This window comes from Petaurus breviceps, unplaced genomic scaffold (genome assembly GCF_028583685.1).
Source record: "Petaurus breviceps papuanus isolate PSGF00001 unplaced genomic scaffold, PetGlider_PUasm1.0 38, whole genome shotgun sequence".
NCBI lineage: Eukaryota > Metazoa > Chordata > Mammalia > Diprotodontia > Petauridae > Petaurus > Petaurus breviceps.
In genome coordinates, this window is record NW_027186304.1 from 104,578,239 (window position 1) to 104,601,456 (window position 23,218).

At 34.2% G+C, this 23,218-nt stretch overlaps 1 protein-coding gene across 1 annotated transcript in view; it reads right to left on the bottom strand.

Annotated features, from left to right (window-relative positions):
• Nucleotides 1–23,218, bottom strand: part of ZCCHC2 (zinc finger CCHC-type containing 2) — an 87,030-nt gene that overhangs the window by 45,932 nt on the left and 17,880 nt on the right. Inside the window, exons 2-4 of the mRNA XM_069100245.1 lie at nt 15,385–15,496; nt 10,572–10,648; nt 4,304–4,375 (exon numbers count right to left, since the gene is read on the bottom strand). Of these exons, the coding sequence (XP_068956346.1) occupies nt 4,304–4,375; nt 10,572–10,648; nt 15,385–15,496 (261 nt within the window). The remainder of the gene's footprint in view (nt 1–4,303; nt 4,376–10,571; nt 10,649–15,384; nt 15,497–23,218) is intronic.

Consider the following 23,218-nt stretch of genomic DNA (forward strand, 5'->3'; position numbering starts at 1 on the left):
GCATTTATGGGTTGAAAAGTCTGGAAATCACCACAGCTGCTGGTGATTCACTCTCCTGAAGTCTGTTCTGGCTGGTCTGTGCCACTGGTTGGGGCCACCCTGGGTCTGGGACCCTGAGGTTCACATGGGACTGTGCTCAATTCCCAACCCAGTGCAACAGACCCTTCCTGTATGCCAGGCCACCTTCAGTAGGAGATTTCTTTCTCTCTGTCACTTTGTGGGTTCTGCAACTCTAAAATTTGTTTAGAGTCACATTTTAAAGGTATTGGAGATGGTTGATGGGGAAGTTTAAGCAAGTTCCTGCTTTTATTTTGCCATCTTGGCTCTGCCCCTGGAAAGTAGAGCCTTAACTGGATAGTCAAGGTGCACAAAATATTTGGAAGCCCATCTACCAAAACACAACCAGGACCCATACACAAACATAATTATAAAACACTACTTATGGGGGAAAAAGACCTAAATGACTGCAGAAATATTAATTATAAATTTCTTAGCCTTTTGTGTATCATGTAACTCTCTTCAGAATAATGCTTTTAAGTGCATACAATATGTAGGATTACAAAGGAAACCAATTATATCAAAATACAATTAAAATATTTTTTAAAAACTTTAAAGACCCCTAGTTAAGAATCCTTTTACTAATTGCTCAAAAAAGTCCTGCCAATATAATAAAATTGACAATACTAAATTAATTTACCTATTAAATGCCCTGCCAATCATGTGAAATAATTATTTTATTGAACTAGAAAAAAATGTTTTTCATGTAGAGGAACAAAAGGTAAAAAATGTCAAATAATTAGGAAATAATGGGAAAGAAGGAGGCCTAGAAATGTAAGACCTGAATCTGTACTACAAAGCAATAATCATCAAAATAATTAGAAAGGTTAAATCAGTGGAAGAGAACAGATTAGGTATAAAATACAACCAATGGGAAGCTAGAAAGCAGTCTAGCATAAACTAGATATAGAACAACAGTTCACACTCTATACTAAGACAAACTCAAAATAGACATATGACTTAGACATGGAAGGTGACACATAAGCAAATTAGAGAAGCAGGAAGAATTTATCTTTGAGATTATGGATACCAAAAGAATTCAGGGCCAAAGAAAAGATAGAGGGTCAAAGAAGATAAAATAAACAATTCTGAGTACATAAAATTAAGAAGTTTTTGCATAAACAAAATCAATGAAGCTATAATAAGAAGGGAAAGAGCGAACTATGAAAAAAAGATGCTTTGCAGCAAATTTCTCTGATAAGGGCCTCATTTAGAAGATATTATATAAGAAAGAGATTCAAATTTTTAAGAATATGATTCATTCTTCCAATGGATCAATGACCAAAAGATATGAAAAGGTAGTTTTTAAAGGAAGAAATACAAGTTGTGAACAATGATACTGAAAAAATGTTTGAAATCACTCATAATTAGAAATATAATTAAAACAACTCTAGAGTTTCCACTTCATCCATCAGATTTCCAAAGAAGATAACCAGAGAAATTACAAATACTGAAGAGGCTGAAGGAAAACAAGTGTACAAGTTAATTAGTTGTTAGTGGAGCTACGATTTGGTCTTGCCAGCCTAGAAAATAATTTGAAACTATGCTCTCAAAATCATTGTAACACTAATGTCTAGCTTAAACCCCAAGAAATCAGAGAAACAGGACCCATATGAACAAAAATATTTATGACAACTCTTTTTGAAGCAGCAAAAAAGGAAAAAAAGTGAAACTAAAGTAGTATCCACTCTTTAGCAAACTGTTGAACAAATTATGCTATGCAAGTATAATGGAATACTATTTATTATTGTTTCATATGAAATGACATGTTTCCCTAAGAAATAAGGGATGGGTAGCTACAGAGAGAACTGGGAAGACCTTTATGAACAGATGCATAATGAAGTGAGCAGAACAAGGATAGTAACTTATACAAAAGCAACAAAATAACTTTGAAAGACTTAATGATACTTATTGATGAAATGATAAAATACTATTCTGGAGAAATCAAAAATAAAACACAATAAACACATCTCACAGATAGTAAGTAGATGGATTCAAAATGAAGAATGAGATATGTGTTTCCAGACATGGCCAATGAAAAGAATATGCTTTGTTTGACTATGCATATTTATCATAAATATTTTTTCCTTTCCTTTTTTTTTGCTAAAAACTTGGTAGGGGAGAGGTCGAAGGTAGAGAAGTAGAAGAGAAAAAAAATTAAAATTTAAAAGGTATTAAGACAATGCCAAGGTGAAAATCTATTTGTTTAAGAACTGATCCCCTGAAATTACTTAGTTTATATTCACAACATTTTGCTTATTCAAGAGGATTCATTTTACTCATAAAAATTTGGCAAGTTGTTGTCAATTAACTAAGAAAGGTACATCCATAATAGGCAAAAATTATCAATAACACTTTATAAATATTTCTTGCCTCTTTCCCTTAACCTCCAAAATATTACTTTATTGATAATTAAACTTTTATAAATTTAAAACTTTTTTCAAATTTGTAAGAAGACAATTTTAAAACCACCCCACTTAAAATTCCCAATATATTCAACTAAGGTTGTTTCTAAATACTATTTCATTTACAAATTCGTTCATCAAATCACTATTTATTAAGTCCACTATTTATAAGTCTGCAAAGGACTGTTAGGAGCTGTGTCAAGTGTGATGAGAGAAAAAGACAATGTGGTCCTTTTCCTCATAAAGCTTACAATCTAGTTGGGGGAGGGAGAGGATTGAGACATATATATGCAATACCACGCAATAACCATAGTGCAGAACAGAATATAAAAGCAAAAGAGGCAAAGATGCTATTTCAGGTCAAAGGAATAAAATATACAGTTATCCCTCAATATTTGTGGTTTGGGTTATTACAGGTTGGTTATCAATAATTAAACAGGAATTTTTGGATATTTGCAGTATACTGAGGAAAACTGCAGACCATGTGCATATGTAAGAAAAACTTTAAAAAAATTCAGTAAGTTATAAATGCATAAATACTCTATAATATTAATCTAGTTCATAATTTAGTACCATAAGTATACATACCTAAATCTATTACAAATAGTTAAATTTTGTTAAGTTTCAGTGCACTAAAGAATATGTGCAAAGACTGCATGGTGTGTGAGAGATTAATCTCTCACCTTTTTTATGGGTACAGTGTATTGTTTTACTTGTTTGGTGTATTAAATAAATATAATCAGAAGTATAAGGGTTAGGGTAGGGCCTACAAGTTATTAAGCGTTTCTGTACCCCTAAGACCTCTGAATGTTAAGGGGGGACTCACATGTGTGTGACTTAAATACGCATGCTTGTGTGTGTGTGTGCGCGCGTGCGTGTACAAGTAAAATAGTAAAGACATTTTTACCCAAGTTCTCGCCTTTTTGTTCTTCTAATTTATCCATCATTTTTAATGTAATCATTAAAACAATTAATCATTAACACATTACAACATTAAAAAAATTAATACAAAGCAAGTCATAAGGTTTTTGAGGAAGGAGGGTCTTATTTATCTGTCATCTCCTTTAGTACTTATCACTCCTTGAATGTCTTGTACACAATAGGTACTCAAAAGTCTGCTGAATCGAAAATGAAAAGGCAGCAGAACTTGGAGAAACTATCTTTGAGCACAGACGTGAAAAAAGGCAAAACATATCTAATGAGCGTATCAGGACTATGCCTGGCTACCATCTATTCCCCAGCATGATTCAACCTATGCTTTCTTTCCATATTTTTCCCCCACCACTAACAAACTCCAACTTCAGAAAGGTGAACTACAACTGTCAAGAACAAGATCACTTGTGAGCTATCTAAAAAACAAAACAACTTTATCACTATCTTCTGCTTAATGGCTTAGAAATTCCATCAAAACTTTTAGTTGGAGATATAGAAAGATGAGAGTAGAAAGTTTTATGAATGACTTTTTTTTAGGTTTGTGAAAAGTTTTACAGAAATGAGGTTGAATTAATTTCCTGGAAACCATTCTTTCCACAATTCCCCAAATTAACAGGCACAAACCTTTCAGTAAGAGATGTGGAGTTACATTTTATCCTAAGAGTAAAAATTTCACTATTTCCATCGCTAAAAGTTAATATATAGCAAAGAAATTTAAAAGTGAAAAATTTCTTTTAATTAACATTAGTCAAAGTAACATTTAGAAAATGTTTCAGTCAACATCAAGAAATGTAAGAAGGTGCCTCTCCGGTATCCTTATATTAAAATTAAAATTTTGTTCCCTATGTGTAAGGCTTTTATTAAAACTGAGCAGGTCATTATTATGTAGCCTTATTCAAAACACATACCTTTAGTAGGAATTCTTGTAGTTCTTGGTGTGTTTTTGTTACAGTTGTTACAGAAAGATCAGACCAGTTTACCTGATGGAGAAAAAACATATTTCATGTTTACTTTCTGCAACAGAGATTTTTCTGAAGGTTTTGTATAAGTGGAAGCTGTACAAAAAGAAGCAAGCCTATCAATGAAACAAATTTTTTAAAATAACCAGCTTTGCACTGGTATCTTCTCAATATCCCAACAGAAAAATCTCTCATCTCTCATGTGATATACGGAAATGACTTGTGAAAAATATACCCTCTTATATTTTATTGAAACTTCAAACTCGGTTAAATCACACAACTTCCAACAAACATTATGTTCTGAAGTGACAGGTTGAAGGTGAATGTTTTCCAAAGGAAAAGTACAAAACCCAATGTGTTCTTTATTATTGGAGACCATTAAAGCATTTGGAAATCTCAACTTGCTTATTACATGAACGTATAAAATCTTAACAGTCAATGAAAAATCAAAAGTTGAATTCACTTAGTATCTGATTTTTATTTAAAAAAGGAAAGAAAAGAAAAAAGTCAGTAAGGGACAGAGACAATCACAAAAAGACAAAACAGACAATTTTGACATTATAAAACTAAAAACCTTTTTCCAAAAAAAAAAAAAAAAAAAAAGGAAAACAGATTTAGAAGAAAAACAGTTGAGTGGAAAAAATGTTCTGTATAAGATACAATAAAAGTATGACATTGTATATAAGGAATTAAGACAAGACAGAAAAGCAAAATCCATTTCCCAATATATAAGTAGATAAATATGAAAGTTTTCAAAAGGAAAATTGCACACAATAAAAGATCACATGAAAATATACCCCAACTCACTAATAGTAAGAGAAATACAAATTAAAATAATTATGAGATTTTACTTCACACCATACAAACTGACAAAGATGACAAAAGATGGGAACAGTTAATGTTAGAGGGGTTGTCCTTACAGAGTCATACTACTTCATTTTTTCTCCTTTAAAAAAAATTTCTTACTTGCTGTGTGACCTTGGGCAAGTCACTTAACTCCAAACTGCCCTGCCTTCCCCCCTCCAAAAAGGGAAAAAAAAATTTCTTTATATTTCCTCCCTACTTCCTTGATTACAAATCCATGAGGCAAAAATAACCAATACAGACAGCACATGCAGCATTATATATCCACAGTCCCCTACATGAAGATACATAACATTTTCTCAACTCTTCCGGGCCAATTTGGTGATCATAATTATTTAGTGTTCAGTTTATTGTATTTTTCTTCTGTTTATATTGCTGTAGTCATGGATACTCTTTCTTGGTTCTGCTGACTTCACTCTGTAACAGTTTTATACAATGATTTTCTGAATTCTTTATAGTAGTAATATTTTTTAAAACAGCATAGTAACATTTTATTACCTTCACGTACCACAACCTATTTAGACATTCCCAATGGTCTTCTACTTTGTTTTCAATTCTTTGCTATCACAAAAAGTGAAGCTATAAATATTTTGGTGTATATAGGACCTCTTTTTTTTTGTTTGTTTTTTATGTCACTACAATATAGTTGCTGTTCATCCTTCATTCTCGAAGTGCAACATATACAATACAGTACAATACAGATTGCCTAGCAGTGAGATGTCTGAGTCAAAGGCTTTTTGGTCATTTTCTTGAAATAATTCTAAACTGTTATCCAGGATATATCCAAAAGTATTCAAGCTCTGTTGAATAGAGCTTTTATGAAGTCCAACCATGCTAGGCATATCCAGTTATGATAATGCAAGAAAAGTGACTGAAATGCCCCTATCTTTTGATCCAGAGATCCCACAGCTAAGCATATAAACCAAGTAGGTCAAGGACAGAAACAAATGTATAACGTGCCAAAATATGGAAAGCAGCATCCATGGAAACAAAATAGATGACCACAAACTGGGGGATGAATGAAAAAACTAAGGCCTAAGAATATAAGAAATTATTATTGTGCAATAAGGAATGACAAGTGTGAACAATTCAGCCAAATATAGAAAGAACTGTAGAAATAGATATGGAGTAAAATAAGTAAAACCAAAAGGATAAATTAAAAATTACTAAAATAACTGCCAGCACTTAACATATTATTTTCAAGTTTACAAAGCACTTTATACATATATCTGAACTGGTTCTCCCCATGAGATAAGTGCTATCATTACTTTCATTTTACAAAGAACCTGAAGCTTAAAAAAATTAAAATGACTGTCCCAGGATCATGTCACCAGTAAGTAACTGTGGCAGAATATGAACTCAGGTCCCCGACTCCAAGCCTAACACTTTCTCTACTGCACCACCTAGCAGCCTCTAAAGGAAGTTAAATTCTGTATAACTAAAAACAAAAAATAACAACAAAAAACAACCCAATGAATGTCTTAGAAAAGAGATAATGAAATAAACTGCCTACCTCATGTCATGGAGGCAAGGAACTAACTACTACATTATGCTATCAAGAGACAGTTGCTCTCTTGAATGTTTTTGCTAAACCCTTGCTTTTTCACAAAGGGGTTTCAGTGCAGGGAAAGTTAAATGTAAAGACAAAAGGCATAGATAAAAAGACGTTTAAAATAAATCTTCATAGGGTGTATAATTTAGAGGCTCAGTCTCAAAGATTTATGTGCAGCAATTTAAGTTCAAACAATTCTAAATGTCTATTATATACCAATCACATGCTAGATACAAAATAATCCCTGTCCTCAAAGAACTTATATTCTACAAGGAAGAGGTGAGGGCAGATGATATGACCACATAAAAATTAGTTTCCTCACCTGCACAATGAGGGTGTCTGCACTAGATGGCCACTGAGGTCCCTTCCAACTCTAGATCTAAGGTAAGTAAAAAGACCATCTGTGGAAAGAAGACTAACTGGGCAACTCAAGAAAAACTCTGTATTAAGAAGTTGTCACCTGAGTTAAGTATCAAATGAAGATAAAGATTCTAAGGGGAAAGGGAAAGCATTAAAGGCCTAGAGGTTGGAAACCTCAACTCAGGAAATAGCTAATAGGCCAGTCTGGCTAGAACACAAAATAAAGAGGAGTAACACAAAAAGAGTCTGGAAAGGCAAATGGCAGAACTTTCCCAACCAACCAACAATGATTGTATGTTATAATCAAGATAGCTGTGCAAAAGATTAAATCCTACACTAGTATGCTAAAGCACTAACTATACCTCTTCATAAAAATAATATTGTTAATGTGTAATTATATGAACAAAGTAATTAAAATGTCCATACTCTTTGACCCAGAAATTCCATTGGTAGGCATATGTCCTTAGGAGGATAACAATAAAAATGATTTATTTCTACTTGGGATGCCATAAAAAATGATGCAACATATTATTTATAGAGAAACATGAGAAGTCATTAATTGATGTAAAATGGAGCACCAACCAAGAAAACAATATACATAATGACTAGAGCAAGGCACAGAAGTAGGTGGCTTATGGGTGTGCAACCCTGCCTATCTTGTGATACTTTTTCAATAAGTAGGGTAGTTTTGCTTAGCTGCTCTGCCCCAAGTCCTTTTAAGTTCTTTGTCATAAAAAATGCTCTCTGGGAGAAGAAGAATACACTGTATTTAGAAATGAAGTGATATAAAAATAAAGGCCTATCAATAAAAATTTATTTAAATAAAAAAGTATCTGTACTATATTGTATGGCATGTTAAAAGGTCCATGCCTTTGCTTCTATTATCTAACTTGGAATAGCAGCGCATATGGCATGCATACCCACGCATCTTACTTTGAAAACCTAAAGTATTTTCACATATTTTCTCACTCACATCTCAGCATAATGACAGAATTTTAAGAGCTCTAAGCCAACTCCTTTTCATAGATAAGGACACTAACAATAGTCGTCACAATACCTTAATGAAGTCATTAAGACACACTGCACTAATTACTGAAGATACAAAGAAAGGCCTCAGTTTCAAGCAGCTCAGCCTCCTGGGGAGACAACAGGCTAACTAGACATTCTCAGAAGGAAGGCACTATGATTAAGTACTGAGACTTGAAGGAAGCCAAAGAAACTACATTTGCTACCTTATCACATAAGAAACAATCCTAGGTGATGTTTTTGTTCTTTGTAACATTGTAAACTTTTTTCTTAGTATTTCTATCAAATGTCATTTTTAAAAAACTCTTCACTTCTACTAACGTACTTATCACCAAATGTTCTCAAGACACATTGCACAAGTGTTTATTACAGGCAACCCCTTCAAAGTTTAAAAAAAAATGTAAATTTGGGGCGGCCAGGTCTCAGCGAGTAAGAGCACCGGCTCCAGTGTCGGGATGACCTGGATCGAATCCCAGGCTCAGATACTCAGCACCACACCCAGAAATAACTGGCCATTTAACCTTGAGCAAGTTACTTAACCCCGATTGCTTTAAAAAAAAATGCAAATTTTTTCTTATTTATTTTTGAAAAATTTTTTAATCCATTTACTTTTAGTTTACAACATTTAGCTCCACAATTCCTTGACTTCCAAATTTTCTCCCCCCTCCCCGCCATGGCGGCATGTAATCTGATATAGGTTCTACAAATACCTTCATATTAAACATCAGTCAAGTTATAAAGAAGAATTATAACCAATGGAGTGAACAACAAGAATGAAGGAATAAAACAAGACAAAACACAAAAGAGAGAGAGAGAGCAAGTAGTTTGTTTCAATCTGCATTCAGACTCTGTAGTTCTTTCTCTGGATGTGGACATCCCTTTCCATCATGAGTCCTTTGGAGTTGTCTTATAACCTTGTATTGCTGAGAGGAGCCCAGTCTATCAAAGTTAGTTGCCACAGGAATGATGTGTCTGTAATCATGCACAAGGTTCTCCTGGTTCTGCTCTCCTCACTCAGCATCAGTATAAGTCTCTCAAGGTTATTATAAAGTTCATCTGCTCCTCATTTCTTATAGCATTCCATTACATTCATATACCACAACTTGTTTAGCCTTTCCCCAAATGATGGCCATCCCTTTGATTTCCAATTCTTTGCCATCACAAAAAGAGCTGCTATAAATATTTTTGCACATATGGATCCTTTTCCCACTTCTATGATCTCTTTGATACAGCCCTCAAAGTGGTATCGCTGCTTCAAAGTGTATACACTTTTTTATAGACCTTTGAGCATAGTTCCAAATTGCTCTCCAGAATGGTTGGATCAGTTCACAACTCCACTAACAATGCATTAGTGTTCCAATTTTTCCACATTCTCTCCAGCATTTATCACTTTCCTGTTTTGTCATCTTAGTCAATCTGACTAGTGAAATATGGTACTTCAGAGTTGTTTTGATTTGCATTTCTCTAATCAACAGTGATTTAGAGCATTTTTTTCATATGCTTATAGATGTTTTTAATTTCTTCCTCTGAAAACTGCCTGTTTATATCCTTTGACCATTTATCAATTGGGCAATGACTTGTATTCTTATGAATTTGCCTCAGTTTTCTGTATATTTTAGAAATGAGGCCTTTATCAGAGACACTGGTTGCAAAAATGCTTTCCCAATTTTCCACTTCCCTCCTAATCTTGGCTACATTGGCTTTATTTGTACAAAAACTTTTCAGTTTGACGTAATCAAAGTTATCCATTTTGCATTTCATAATGCTCTCTATTTCTTGTTTGGACATAAATTCTTCCCTTCTCCATAAACCTGACAGGTAAGCTATTCTTTGCTTTCCAGATTGCTTATAGTATCAGCCTTTAGACCTAGATCATGTACCTATTTAGACTTTATTTGGGTATATGGTTTAAGATATTGGTCTATGCCCAGCTTCTGCCACACTGTTTTCCAGTTTTCCCAGCAGCTTTTGTCAAATAGTGTCATTTGTTTTTTAAAAAACAAATCTCTAGGCATCAAAATATGACATGAGTATCTCAGTTGAAAATTAAGAAAGTACACCATTTTCTTTATGAAACAAATTCTAGCAATACTGATTTACTTAAAATCACTGAGTCTCAGTTTCTTTTTCGATAAAAAAGAGATTTAACTTAATACCTCTCTCTTCAGGTTATAATCCTATAAATGCAATTCATTTAATCTGATTAAAATATATTCAGTGTCATTTTAATGTTATGCTTTATTGTATTTCAATTTTTCAAAATAGATACTTCATAATAGTCTGTGAATGTAAATATTTGACCATATACCCACACAACTAAAATTACAAGGTTTTTTCCCCAAATATCAGTTTCTATCTTTAAATAAATCTGACATAAGAAGTGCTCTAAGTATTTCAATATATTTATTAACTTACTTTGAAGGTGTATTCCCAATGCTTGTCAGCCCTTTTTCTTTGTGCCCCTTTCAGTATTATTTTCTCAATGTGTACAGCTGAAAAGAAAGAGAATGACTTAATTTTATTTCAATAACAAACACAAAACTATGGCTAAAACTCTTCTTTTGAAGTTGAGACAGATGGGAAAGTATTAATTTGCTATCCTTCAATTAAGAGATGAGAGCCTTTCTCCAAACTCCTATGAAAAAGATTTCTCAAATTACAAGACTTAAAAGTATTAGTAGAAGAAAACTGTCCAAAGCAGCAGTGATTTGTCTACTGTAAGACAACTAAAGAAAATGAAATCTACCACTGCATATTAAAAAGCACTAAGGCTACTTAATAAAAACAACATCTTATAAATGTACAGTATTGCATGCTTTAATATATTTTTACTATTATCTAATTTAGAAACTACCTTAGTGCTTTCACATATACTCTTACTGCAAATCTCAAGAAAGGGCTCAAAATCTTAAGAGTTTTAGCCCAGTATCCTAATTTTACAAATGAGGGAACTGAGAACCAGAGATATTAAGTGGCTTGCTCAAAGTTACACAAATATTAAATGAGAGAATTTTCTTGGCTACCATGTCTCACCATTGACTTATATTGAGTCTACAATCTACTTAAAAGCCCAGAGCTATTACTCACTGGATTGTGAAGGCACATCACTCCCATACCTCCTTCTTCCTACTCTTGAAAAAAATTTTTTAACCCAAATTCACATGTGTCTACTAAATTGCATTATTTTGCTTCAGTACATCATTCCAGTGTGGTAAGCTCTATCTGAATCTTGGTATTCAACATGCTAGCTTCATATCATAACCAAGTTTGACAAGCATGTCACCTAAGCTTCTAGTCAAGTCACCACTAACAATGTTGAACAGCACATGGGCAAAGACAAATTTCTCAGGGTGTTCCACTAAAAATGCTATTCCTATCTGACATCAAGCCACTAATTCTCATTCTTTAGGCACTAATTCTCATTCAAGGCAGTCAACAAGTTTAAAAACGAAATAACATAACTATAATATCATTTAAACTATCATATTACCTCTTCTCTCTTGCTCACAAGGACAGCAAACTACTTGATGAGATTTAAGTACATACTATGTTTATAGCATCCCCCTATCTAGTTTTCAGTTACCCTGACAGAAAAAAGGACATATGGTTCTGGAATGAGGTATTCTTGATAAAGTCATGATGATTTTTAGCAGTCAGAACCTCCCTAAATGCTCACCAATCATGAATTTTAGAATTTTTCCAGGAAGAAAAGTTGAATTCACTGGTTTAAGGTTTCCAATCCATATACTTCAACAACAAAAGTTGGGATATTGGTTTTTCTCCAGTCCTGCAACATCTCTCTCATTTTCCACAATATTTTATAGATGACAATTCAGAACAAAACAAACAAAATGCCCAGGAATCACACTTTCCAGCTCTTTCCAATACTCTGGGGTTGCAGTTTAGCTAAGCCTACTGACAAGAATCTACTGTCTTTTCTCATTTATCTTTGATTTCCCTTTTCTATTTTGATTTTATTCTTACTCAATCCAAAGATCATTTTCCTTGGCAAAGAAAACAATAAGCAAATGTTGAGTAGTTCAGTCTTGTGTCATCTATTATCCCATCCTCTTCAAGAAATTCTGTTGCCCATAAGAGATAAATATTTACCACCTTATTTATAATCATCCATCCAGCTACCCCAGATTTGGTTCACAGTAGTGTTTAACATTCTTACAGAACCAAGATGTATTTTTATATTAATTCTCAGTCTTTACTTCCATCTGTTATACAAGTCTTAAAAAGTATATCTAAGTTGATCAACAAGTACATCTTCATCTCTTTTAAGTAGTCCCCCTTTTGCTTCTCATCAAAATAATTTCTGCTTGTATCTTAAGAATCAGCTAGGTGGTGCAGTGAATGGAGCACCAGCCCTCAAGTCAGGAGGACCTGAGTTCAAATGTGACCTCAGGCACAACATAAAAACTAGCTGTGTGACCTTGGGCAAGTCACTTAATCCCACTTGCCCTCCAAAAAGCAAAATAAATAAATATTAGTTATTAAAAAAAAAAAGAATTTCATTTTTTAGAATAAAAATATTAGGCCAGCTATTGAATCTTAGCTAACCCTTTTCCAAACTCTAAAAACCTATGGTACATGTTAGATTATGACTACCATTCAGTAGAATCACATCTAGAGGAGTTAAAATTTGAGTCCTTAAGGGTTATCTAGTCCAACTCCCTTAATTTACAGTTAAGGAAGGTGAGGCCAAGAGGCTATGTAATCTGCTCAAGGACATATAGGTAGTAAGAAGCAGAACCACGATTCAAACTCAGACCTAAGGCTCCACATGTTCAGCATTTTTTCCAATGTACCACGCTTCCTCCCAACCTCTCCTTTATTATAAAACTGGAATGCAGTGGTCAGTTGTTATTTAAGTTTCTACTTAAACCAGTTCTTACTAGATGCTCAGATTAGTTAAGCAAAGTAATACCTCTTTTTACATCTTTTCAAAGTTGAAATCCTTAAGTTGAATATCTGCTCTGCTTTTGGAAGGGGAAGGACTTACAAACAGCAATGGAGAGAAATCCAGTCAATGTTCATTTGAAGCTCCCCATCAGGGTAGTATCAAGATTCCATGCCAGACTTGTGACCTATTTACCAAACCCATCTAAATTTCTTCCTCCTAGTCAGGTGGTCTGTAGTATATGCCACAGCACTACTGCTGTCTTTTCCCATTTATTTTTACACAAATAATCTCAAATCTGTTTGTAAACAAACTGGGGTATATGTTCATGACAGAATATTATTCTGCCGTAAGAAATTATGAGCTCAATGATTTTAGAAAAGAATGGAGAGACCTCCCTGAAATAATGAAGAGTAAAATGAGAAGAATCAAGAGAAATTGTATACAATAATAGCAATATTGTTTTAAGAACAACTTTGAGCAACCATGTCATTCTGACTATTATAAATACCCAAATTAACCTCAAAGATCTTATGAAGGAAGATGCTGTTTGAATCCAGAAAGGAATACTGTTGTGGTGTAGGAAATAATGAGCTGGTTGATTTAGAAAAACAAGGAAAGACTTGGACTTACGAAGGAAGATGTTATCCACCTTTAGAGAAACCGATGAAAGAAAGAAGTATAGGACGGTCTTACATATATGTGTATAAGTGCATATATGTCTGTGATTATAGATATCTATGTATATGCATGTATGTGCATGTGTATATACGCTTAATTGTAGCCTTTGGGAAAGGGGAGGAAGGAGGAAAAGTAACAAGTGTACAGTAGAGAACAAAAGAAAACCAACAAGGAAGCAAAAAAAAGCTGGGCAGCTTTGAAAATAGTGTGTAGTTTTCTTGAAATGGCAATTTATTATTTTGTACTGTATCATCTCTTATGGTCTGCTGTATACATGGCAATTTTTTTTCTTTTCCCATTTTGTATTTAAGTGGAAAATTTAAAAAAATTACAAAAAATGTAATTTCAAATGCAAAAACAACAAAAAAAAGATTAAAAAATAAAACAAAAACCCAACAATCTCAAAGGAGATCATACGGCAACATTTCTGCCAATTTGTTCATAATTGAGAATTTTAAAATTATATTTCACATAAATCTGAGATGTTTAACTTCTATGCATCAATGGAAAAATCTTTCTTGTCATACAAAATTTGGGACAGGATGAAATATCCAACTTTAATAAACTGACATTCAACATGACTAAAAAAATATAGCTGTGGATAGCAGCATCACTGATTTGCAAATGGTCATTCTCATTTGAAATAGTTAAAATGCCAAACTGTAGACAAAACCAGCTGTAGACAATAGCTCTACAACTATTGATTCTAAACATTTATTACAAATACTTATTAAGGAATTGAATCTTGAAACCAAAAAAAAAGTTTATCTGCTAAGAGAGGCATTAAAAATGAAAACAATTGGGTAGTCAAAGTGTAAATTAAAAATGAGAAATAATGATTTGGCAAATAAGGAGGGCTGGATAGAACAAAGGTAAAATATAATGGCATAATGTTTCTGTAGTTTAAATGAGTATTATACTACAATTTGAGAAGCATACTTTAGTAATAATAATAATAGTCAATATTTATATAGTACTTACTATGTGGCAGGTATCATACTAAATAATTTATGATAACTATCTCATTTGATTCTCATAATCCTAGGAGGTAGGTGCTATTATAATTCTCATATTCCAGATGAGGAAACTGAAGCAAATGGAGGCTAAGTTACTTGTAGGGGGCCACACAAATAGTAAGTGTCAAAGGCTGAATTTGAACTCAGATCTTCCTGACTCCAAACCCAGTACTCTTTCTACTGAGCTACCTAACTGTTCCTTTCGTGCTTTGAAAAACATCAAATATTAACAGAAAAAAGCAAGGTGAAATCAACTCTTCTGAGGATATATTACATTTAAAATGAAAATATTTTATGGTGCTTCAGAAATCTGGGTAAAAGACATCACTTGTAAATGACTTTTTTTTTCCATTTGATTCTCTTCTCTGCATGTGGTAAAGAATTCCCTGAATGCAAAAAGGAGAATATAACTTGTTTCTCTTCTATAATATCACCCTATTTCTTTGCAGTAGAATGGGATTCTTTTCATTACCTCTTCCAATTAATCTATCTGAAAACAAAGTACGTGAAATTAATATTTTAATGTCTTGATTGAATTTCCATAATTAATAAGAATTTTTTTTCTAGCATACTTTAAGAAATACCTAAGCCAACAACAGTAAGCTTCTCAAAAATATCTTCATACCTTCTCGCTGAGATCTGTGAGAGGCCATGGTAAGTCCATCGTGAAGTATAGGGGCTTGTTCCATCAAACTGGTTTCATTATTTCGAATATAATCACCACGGGAAGTATCATTCTAGATGAAAGAGAGGGTCATATTAATTCACATTACACAACCTTTAATAAGGATAATGAATTCCTCTGTAACAATTTCAAAGTTTAATGCTTTTGTTAATATTTGTAATAATTTTGCCAGCAACTTTAAGGATAATTGAGATTGGTCAAGAGAAGATGTGAAGAATAAGAAAGCCAAAAGAAGTCAACATTTTTTTTTCAGTTATGAGTAAGTCTATAGCTGAATTTTGAAAGAAACAAGGGATTCTAAAAGGTAGAGGTGAAGAGAGGATGCACTCAAGGTATGGAGAACTACAAGTACAACGTTACCAAGACCAGAGGTGGAAAGCTGTATATGCAATAACAAGTTAGAGATGTTCTAGATCAAAGGATTCACCAAATTATAAGAGAAATATTGCAATCCCAAGAGGACTGGGCAGTAGGTTTCACTATTTTTAGGAGACTAATGCATCCTAAATACAGTCAGTGCTGAAGAAGCCATAAGAAATTTATTTTCAAAATCAAAAAGTAAAAAAAAAAATCCCAACAAGATCAAAGGAGATTATATAGGAACATTTCTGCCAATTATATCCATAATTGAGAATTTTAAAATTCTATTTTACAGAAGTTTGACATCTTTAATTTTTGTGCAAAAATGGAAAAATCTTTTCTTGTCACATAAAATAAATTTGGGGCATGATGAAAGACCGCTCCCCCACCCCAACACACATACATATGTATATATATATAGCTGGTAGTTCTCCATGCCTGGAATGCAACCCCCTCCTCATCTCTACCTCTTAAAATCCCTTGTTTCCTTTAAAATTCAGCTCAAATGCCACCTTCTACATGACATCTTTTCCTGACACCCTCTTTCTGTGACTAGTGCCTTTCCCTTCTAATATATAACTTATTTCCCCAATAAAATGTAAGTTTTTTGAGAGCAAGAACTGTTTCATTTTTGTCTTTGTATCTCCAACATCTGGCACTTAGTGCCATATAGCATGCTGAACAGGAAAGAATCTCTGGGGACAAAAACGTTTAATCCTTTAAATCAGTTCTTAAACTTTTTTTTATGTCACAGACCTTTTGCAGCATAGTGACCTGTAAGTCCCTTCCCAATATAATGTTTTTAAAACCATAAAATGAAAAACATCAGACTATAATGGAAACAAAATATATCAAATTGTAAATTTTTTAAAAGTCCATGGACCCCAGGTTAAGAACTCCTGATAATAAATCTAATTCTCAAATATACCAATTTGCATTTATTCCTTTGTAATTTTTCTAAATCCCCCTTTTTATAATTTGTCATACATCAAACATAATATGGTTCTAATAAGATGTTTTAGTGCAACGTGGAATGAAGTACCATGGTACATGGTAAAGTAAAGGACTTAAATGTTGGAAGGAACCTAACAAATCACTTAGTCCAGCTCTTTCATTTTATCTTGAGATAAAAAAATAGTAACATGACTTGCCTAGTCACATGGGCAGTAGTAACCTATCTAGGATTCAAACAAAAAGTCTGGATTCCAAATTTGACACCTATTCCACTATATGAGAAATTTTATATCTGTTCATCCATCCATCTATCCATCTGTCTATCTATCCATCTATCTATCTATCATATATCTATCTAATTTCCCTCCCAGTAGACAAAAAGTAAACTCCTTAGTTTATTCTTTTCATTTTTCTTTGCCCAGTAGCACTTAAATTGTATAAGCATCTAATAAATTATTGTTGAATTGGTTACTAAATTAGATTCAAACGACCAAAGCTTTGGGATCTCTCCATGGTCACTCAACCAATTATTAAACAGATTATGTACGCACACTCCAATTTTATAATTCATACTCCCCAACAAAAGTGATAATTCATACAACGTAAATGATTAAAAAGTCATTAAATATTCATTTTAAGTTGAGTGATTTAACCCAGGCTACACTTAATTTCATTGAAAAGTCCTTAAAAACATACCTAAATCCATCTCTGTGATCAATATAGTTGTACAAGTATTATCTAGTTATTTTTTATAAAAATTTTTACCTTTTTATTTAAAAATTGTATACACCAGAGAAATAATACAGATTGTCAGTTAATAGCAGTGAACACATATGTATACAGCTTTGTTGAATGATTCTTCACCCTTGAAGTTTATCTCTTCTAAGAAAATTCCTGCCATATAAAATTCACCCTGAATAAATTATCCTTATTACTTAAGTAGCAATAGGCTCTAGATCTTGCTACAGTGAGAAAAATGAGATTTAAAGTGAGAGGACCTGGGACTGAATATCATCTCTTCTACATAACATATGTGGCCTTGGATGAGCCATAATTTTCTCTCAGTTTCAGTTTTCTAATCTATAAAAGAAATGAGTTGAATTAACTTTCTGAATGTTCCCTTCCCAACTTTAAAATTGTAATTCTATAAGAAAAAACTGTAAAACTACCAGGTTGTAGAGTATACCCGGACTAATACTGAAATTTGGTTCCATTAAAATAGGACGTTGGATCAAACGCTAGAAAAAAAAATTAGTTCCATAGGAACAATGTTATTAAAATGAGTTAAAATGAAGCGAACTGGTTATAATTTATTATGATGCTATTTTGAAATGATGTTAATAGGACAAGCCTCACATAATACAGGGCAGGTACTCACGTATATACTCAGACTCATGATCCCCCTAGAAATCTAAATCTTATAATATTAGGAAATAAAGTTTGAAAAGTACCAGTTTACAGTATATAGGCATGCAATTACCTAATGTTCCTGTGAAAATACAGGAGGGAATTTTAAAAGAAATATTTAATTAAATTTCTTTCAGGCCTCTGATCTGATTTGGGTGTTTTAAGTGATCTAAAGTGATAAGAAGTTGTAGTCCACGTGAGAGTTGACTGTGGTTAAATGAGAAATTTGGTTGTGTAAAAGAGGCATAAATCCATTAGAAATACAAGAATCAAGACATGAAAAAATTACAGATTGGTCATTTTAATCATAATACAAAGCAAAACAACATTGGGAAATGGTTTGAAAACAAAGCAACGAACAAGTGGAATACAACGAAATAACTTGAAAAGACAACTAGTATGTCAAGCACCAAGAGGCAAAATTCAACTTTTGTCTACAATTTTGAAGCATATATATAAATTTTTTTTTTTAGCATTAATATCCTAATTAGGCCACGTTAAGGTGAATAAGGGAATCAAGTAACACCAAGAAAGCACCTGCCTCTTCATTTTTGCTTCCTTCATTTCTTCTCTCCTCCCAAATTTCCTAAATCACTCCCCCCCTTTTTTGGGGGGGGGGCCTTGACCCTTATTTCTTTGGTGTAGGAATTTCCTAGTGAGCAAACTCCTTAATTCAAGCAAATCATCTATGATTTTTGATCTTATAATTTCAGGCAACAAAGAGTATCACTTCTTAATTTGCAATGTTCATGTTAAGTATAGGCAAGGAGAAAAGCATGAAGACAATCACAGCTTATGTACTGACATCTGTTGAAGAGGATAAAAATGGAAAAAAAAATATGAAGAACTCGACCAGATCCTCTAAAGCAAGTAAACAAAAAATGACTTGAAAGTTGATGAATTCAAAATAAAAGTGAGTAAAGTGAAATGTGATAGAAAATAAGTCTCAGAATTAAGAAATAAAAGAAGCCAAAGGCTATTGAAGCCTTATAACTATATAGTACAAATGATTTCTTCAAGAAGAGTTAGATTATACATATATATATATATATATATATATTTTTTTTGCTGCTTTTTGGAGGGTAATTGGGGTTAAGTAACTTGCCCAAGATCACACAGGGCTAGTTTTTTTGTGTGGGATGTTAAGTGTCTGAGGCCAGAACCAAACAGGTCCTCCAGACTCCAGGGCCGGGGCTTTACACATTGAGCCACCTAGCCGCCCCCTAGATTATATTTTAATGGTTAAAGATGGCATACTGAATTTGGGACCATTTCAGAATCATTAGGAGTAGTTGGTTAGAGCCAGTAAAAATTAAATCAGTAGAGCAAAAGGAAAAAAATAATTAAACCTAACTTTACTAAGCTATTGATTCTGAAAAACAGGTAATGAATAAAACTGAAGTTATTGATTCTAATTTTTATTAGTTCTCACAAAAGTTTAGCTGATATACAACAATCAAAACACCAAAGGATCAGCAAAAGCACCCAGAAAACTGCTTTAGTCAGCAAAACACTTGATTTCCTTGTTAAACAAGACATGGAATCCAAGGACCACACTAATTTTACAAACATTACTAAAAAGGTTAAGATTATCAGTAATGCCATTTCACAAAAATCAGAAAAGCCTTTATAAAGGGTCTACTATGTGACAGACACCGTACCAGGTACAAAAGATAAAAAGACAGAAAAGGAAACATTCCTTGCCTTCGAGGAGCTTACATTTTATGGAGAAGAGAATATGTACATTTCAAAATATAAACAAAATAAATCCACAGTAATTCTTGTGAGGAATGCACCACCAGTTTGTGGGGATAGGGAAGGGCTTTATGTAGCATGTGACCCTTCAGGTTATTTTTAAGGAAATCAAGTATTGTAAAAGGTGAGACTAAGGAGTGAGCCCCTTCCTGGGGGTGGAGGTGGGGGGTGGTGGCCAGTTTGTTTACCTAAACTATTGAGCACCTGAAAAGTAGTAATATATAATTAAGGCTAGAAAGGTAGATTGGAGCCAGGTTGAGTTTTACATATCAAATAAAGGACATCCTTTATTTTTTTCATCCTGTGTTTCATCCTAAAGACAGCAGGGAACCATGAGTTCATTACACAGAGGATAGTCAGCTATAGTCAGACCTGTGCTTTAGATAAATATCCCTCTGAACACTGGAAGATGAATTAGAGAGGGGAGAGATAAACCAAGAAGAACAGTCAGGAAACTTCTGCAATAGCTCAAATGAGGTGAAGAGGGTCTGAATTATTCGGATGACTGTGTCAGTAGAAAGAAAGGGATGGATTGGGGCAGCTAGGTGGTGCAGTGAATAGAACACTGGCCTTGGAGTCAGGAGGACCTAAGTTCAAATCCGCTTCAGATACTTAACATTTACTAGCTGTGTTGTGACCCTGGGCAAGTCATTTAACCCCAACTGCCCTGTCTTCCACCCTCCAAAAAAAAAAAAAAGGACACTTGCTAGAGATGCTGTGGCAGTATAATCTACAAGACTTGGATTCACAAAATAAGAGTGAGAAGTTAAAGGTACCCTGAGTGGCTAGTAAGGATGGTGGTTACTTCAAAAGGAACAGGGAAGTTCAGAAGAAGGCTTAGGGGCAATGAAATTGTTTTAGACAAGCGAGTTTGAAATGCTGGAGACATCCAGTTCAGGAGAGAGAGTAGGGCTAGATATGCAGATCTTGAAGTCACCTGTGAAGAGATGACAAATTGAACCCATGGCAGTTGATGAAGTCACCAGAGAGAAAAGGCCTCAGGGATACACTCATTTAGGGAAGGGGGAATGAGTGAGTGATGATCTAGCAAAAGAAGGGTCAGGCAAGCATGAAAACCATGAGTTTTGTGCCACAAAAAACTAGAAAGGAGAGAGTTTCCAGAAAGAAAGAGCACCTACCAGTATTGAATATCGAAGAGAAATCATCAAAATGGATGGTAACTGGTAAAAAAACCCTCAGGTCTGGCAACTGAAAAATTATTTGTAACTTAGGAGAAAGTCTTGTGTTGAGCTAAAGACATACTGCAAAGGGCTGAGAGAAGAAAGGGAGACAAAACAGTAGCCAAAACAAGCTTACAAAAAGCCTGGCATAAAATCAACTAAGCCAAGTTATATCAAAAGCATTTAAATATGAAATTAAAAGAAAAAGTAATGAAAAATAAAAGGTTCATCTGCATTTATACAACTATTATCAGCAAAGACAATGGAATCTCAATTTAGTATATGATACTTCATGAAGTAAATATGGCCCTCAAGAAAATGGAAGGCAGCTGCATTCTACCAAAAACACTCAGTGGAAATGTTTTAGAGATAACAATTTAGGACTCTGGCTTTCTGGCCAGACTAACTGGAAAAGGAGGATGAGCTGGTCTGGGTCTCCTGATGACTTCTGTCTCTGTGGCATATATTCTTTTCAGCTTTCAGGTAAAGGACACTGGAGATCCTGACAACTCTGGAAGGTCTGAAAGATCAGAAGAGTGAGACACTAGAAAATTTGGGAGCAAATTCTAAAAACTGGCTAGCAGCCCAACTATAAAGAGCAAAGGATCTATTCTGCCCAGACCAGTACTTGGCAGAAATGCAGACTCGCCCACTAATCAGCCAGGCCTCATTTGAAAGTGAACTTGGGGTGAATGCCATGTAGAAATTGTGTTAAGTCTGAGCTCTTTCTAGTGGGCCAAGATGATATAGGAGATATGCGCAGGCTAAAATATTTGAAGGAAAAAAAGTTTTAGGTACCCAGGGATCAATTTTCAAGATCTCAAAGAGGGAAAAATTCCAAAACAGGAGGGGAAAAAAACTGCTCACAAAATAACAAAGTTTAAGAATCTGAATGACCTTAGTTCCAAGTCTAGCCTCTTGACACATAATGGCTATGTGTGAGTTCAAAAAAATTATCACCAAATATTAAATGTCAAGGCAGTAAGTGTTTAAGCTCTTACTATGTGCCAGGCACTGTGCTAAGGAATCCTGGTTCTTAAGGACCTAACAAATTAGTGGAGGAGTCAACATGCTTAAAATGTTGTTCAGTTTTTTCAGTCGTGTCTCATTCTTCATGACTCCATTTTGAGTTTTCTTGGCAGAGATACTGGAATGGTTTGCTATTTCCTTCTAATGCTCATTTTATAGATGAGGAACTGAGGTAGGGTTAAGTGACTTGGTCAGGGTCACACAGCTAGTAAGTATCTACAGCCACATTTGAAATCAGGTCTTCCTGACTCCTAGCTCTCTATCAAAATGTGCCACTATGCTTAAAATAACTATGTATAAATAAACTATAAACAGGAAATTTGAAATAATCAACACAGTGAAAGCAATAGAATTAAGGAGTATTGGACAAGACTTCCTGTAGAAGGTGCGATTTGGCTGGGACTTGAAACAAAGCCAGGGGGTAGAGATGAGGAAGGAAAGCATTCCAAGCATGGATAGCAACTCATGAAGATTCCCAGTGAGGAGACGAAGTGTCTTTTGCCAGAAAACAGCAAAAAAGCTACTGTTACTGGATTGTGGGGATGGTGGGGTGGTATAAAAAGCCTGGGAAGGAGGAAGGGAAGGGCAAGTAATGAAAGGTACTGAACATCAGAAGGTTTTATATTTAATTCTGGAGGTGAGAGGGGCTACTAGAGTTTATTGAATTTTTTTTTCAGGGGGAGGGAGGGATAAGACTTTAGAAAGATCACTCTGACAGTTGAGATTAGGACAGACTGGACTGGGGAGAGACTTGCGGCAGGGAGACCAACTAGCAGGCAATTATAATAGTCCAGGCATGGGGTGATGAGGACCTGCATCAGGGTGGTGAAAGCATGAAAGGAGGCATATGCACTAAATGTTACAAACTGACAGGTCTTGGTAACAGAGTTCATATAAAGGTTGAAGATCACAACTAGGTTATAAGCTAGGGTGACTGGGAAGTTGGTGCTACCCTAAACAGTAACAGAGGGGCAGCTAGGTGGCGCAGTGAATAGAGCACCAGCCCTGAAGTCAGGAGGACCTGAGTTCAAATCCGATCTCAAACACTTAACACACACACACACACACACACACACACACACACACAC